The sequence below is a fragment of the Nannochloropsis gaditana genome (assembly GCF_000240725.1).
Source record: "Nannochloropsis gaditana CCMP526 unplaced genomic scaffold scaffold552, whole genome shotgun sequence".
NCBI lineage: Eukaryota > Eustigmatophyceae > Eustigmatales > Monodopsidaceae > Microchloropsis > Microchloropsis gaditana.
Window position 1 is genome coordinate 10,436 of NW_005803401.1, and position 1,217 is coordinate 11,652.

The 1,217-nt window shown below is 58.9% G+C and overlaps 1 protein-coding gene across 1 annotated transcript; it reads right to left on the reverse strand.

The window, feature by feature from the left end:
* Positions 1–185: 185 nt before the first annotated feature.
* NGA_0169000 (sigma 54 modulation protein ribosomal protein s30ea) lies at positions 186–1,217 on the reverse strand. The gene is made up of 2 exons (XM_005854299.1): positions 1,141–1,217; positions 186–1,034 (listed from the first exon to the last, which is right to left on the reverse strand). The coding sequence occupies exons 1-2, from the start codon at positions 1,183–1,185 to the stop codon at positions 900–902; spliced, it is 180 nt and encodes a 59-aa protein (XP_005854361.1). The 5' UTR covers positions 1,186–1,217; the 3' UTR covers positions 186–899.

Sequence of the window (1,217 nt, forward strand, 5' to 3'; positions counted from 1 at the left end):
GAGGAGGAGGGCGAAGAGGTGGAGGAGGAGGAGGACGAGGGAATGTCTGAGGGGCACGGGAGTAATGAGGCGGGAGGGCGGGAGGGAAGAGTGAAGAGATGAGCCTTGAGTTGGGTAGGCGCGTTTTGGGGCGCAACTTTCGAACGAAACTGTGTTGAGTGGCTCGTGGTAAGGGAGGAAGGGCATCGACATTCCTGCTATTCCTTTCATTTCCTCCATTCCTGTATTCCTGTATTCCTTTATTCCTTTGTTCCTTAATTATTTCTTCCCTTGTTCATTTATTCCTATATTCCTCTCGCAGACCGCCCGGTTCAGAAACGAATGCTCGCGTTTGCTTTTCCCGCCCACTTTGTCTGCTATACACCCTCCTGTCCGCGCTCGACTCCCTTCCTAACCTCAAAGCAAGCCGCCTCTCCCACCCGGATACACCATCTGCTACGTCCTCCCCTCCCCCCGCATCGCCCCTTCTTTCGCCTGCTTATCCCCTTCCTCCCTATCTCCATCTCACTTCCCCCCCACTTCCTTCCTTCCTACCTATCTATCTATCGCCCTCTGTAGCCTGCGCAACCCCCTCGACCTCGGCCTCCAACCAGGCGTGCCCCGCCTGCGCCCACCCACAGGAAAGCTGTTGCGAGGCGACAGGGAGTGTCTTCATGACTTCATGTGGAGAGTCGTGCGTTCACCGAAGGTGGCGTTCAAAGCCCCTCCAAAGGAGTCAAAGGACCCCCGTCTCTAGCCCGGCCACGGCCCTCGCCCTCCACCCTCGCCCCTTTTTCTGCCTCCCCCGCATTCCCATCCTTGCTCCTCCCCTCTCCATCGCTTTCCATCGCATCGCTCCCACACTTTATAACCCCTCTTTCCCCGGCCGCACTCCTCTCCCAAGCCCTCGAGTCCCCCCCTCATGCGCGGGGCTCGATCACGCCAACGCCGCCCAGCTTGCGCTTGTAGACGACATTGATCTCCCCCGAGTCCTCGTTGCGGAAGACGTAGAAATCATGGCCGATGTACTCGAGGCAGACAATGGCGTCCGCGGTCTGGGGAAGGAAAGCGAGACAGGAGGGACTGTTAGGCACGGCGCACTAGGCAAGAGAGACAGTCCATTCACAGTGTTCTAGCGCCTCCACCGCACCGCCCGCTTACCGACATGGCCGGCATATCGAACTGCTTCCGCTTCACCACCCTCATGTCCACCCCCTTGGCCGGGTCTTGGAAGCCGC

Excerpts from the sequence above, each read along its gene's own strand:
- NGA_0169000 (XM_005854299.1), bottom strand. The coding sequence starts at position 1,185 with ATGAGGGTGGTGAAGCGGAAGCAGTTCGATATGCCGGCCATGTCG. Across the intron at positions 1,035-1,140 it reads TCGATATGCCGGCCATGTCG|ACCGCGGACGCCATTGTCTG; the intron begins GTAAGCGGGCGG and ends TTCCTTCCCCAG.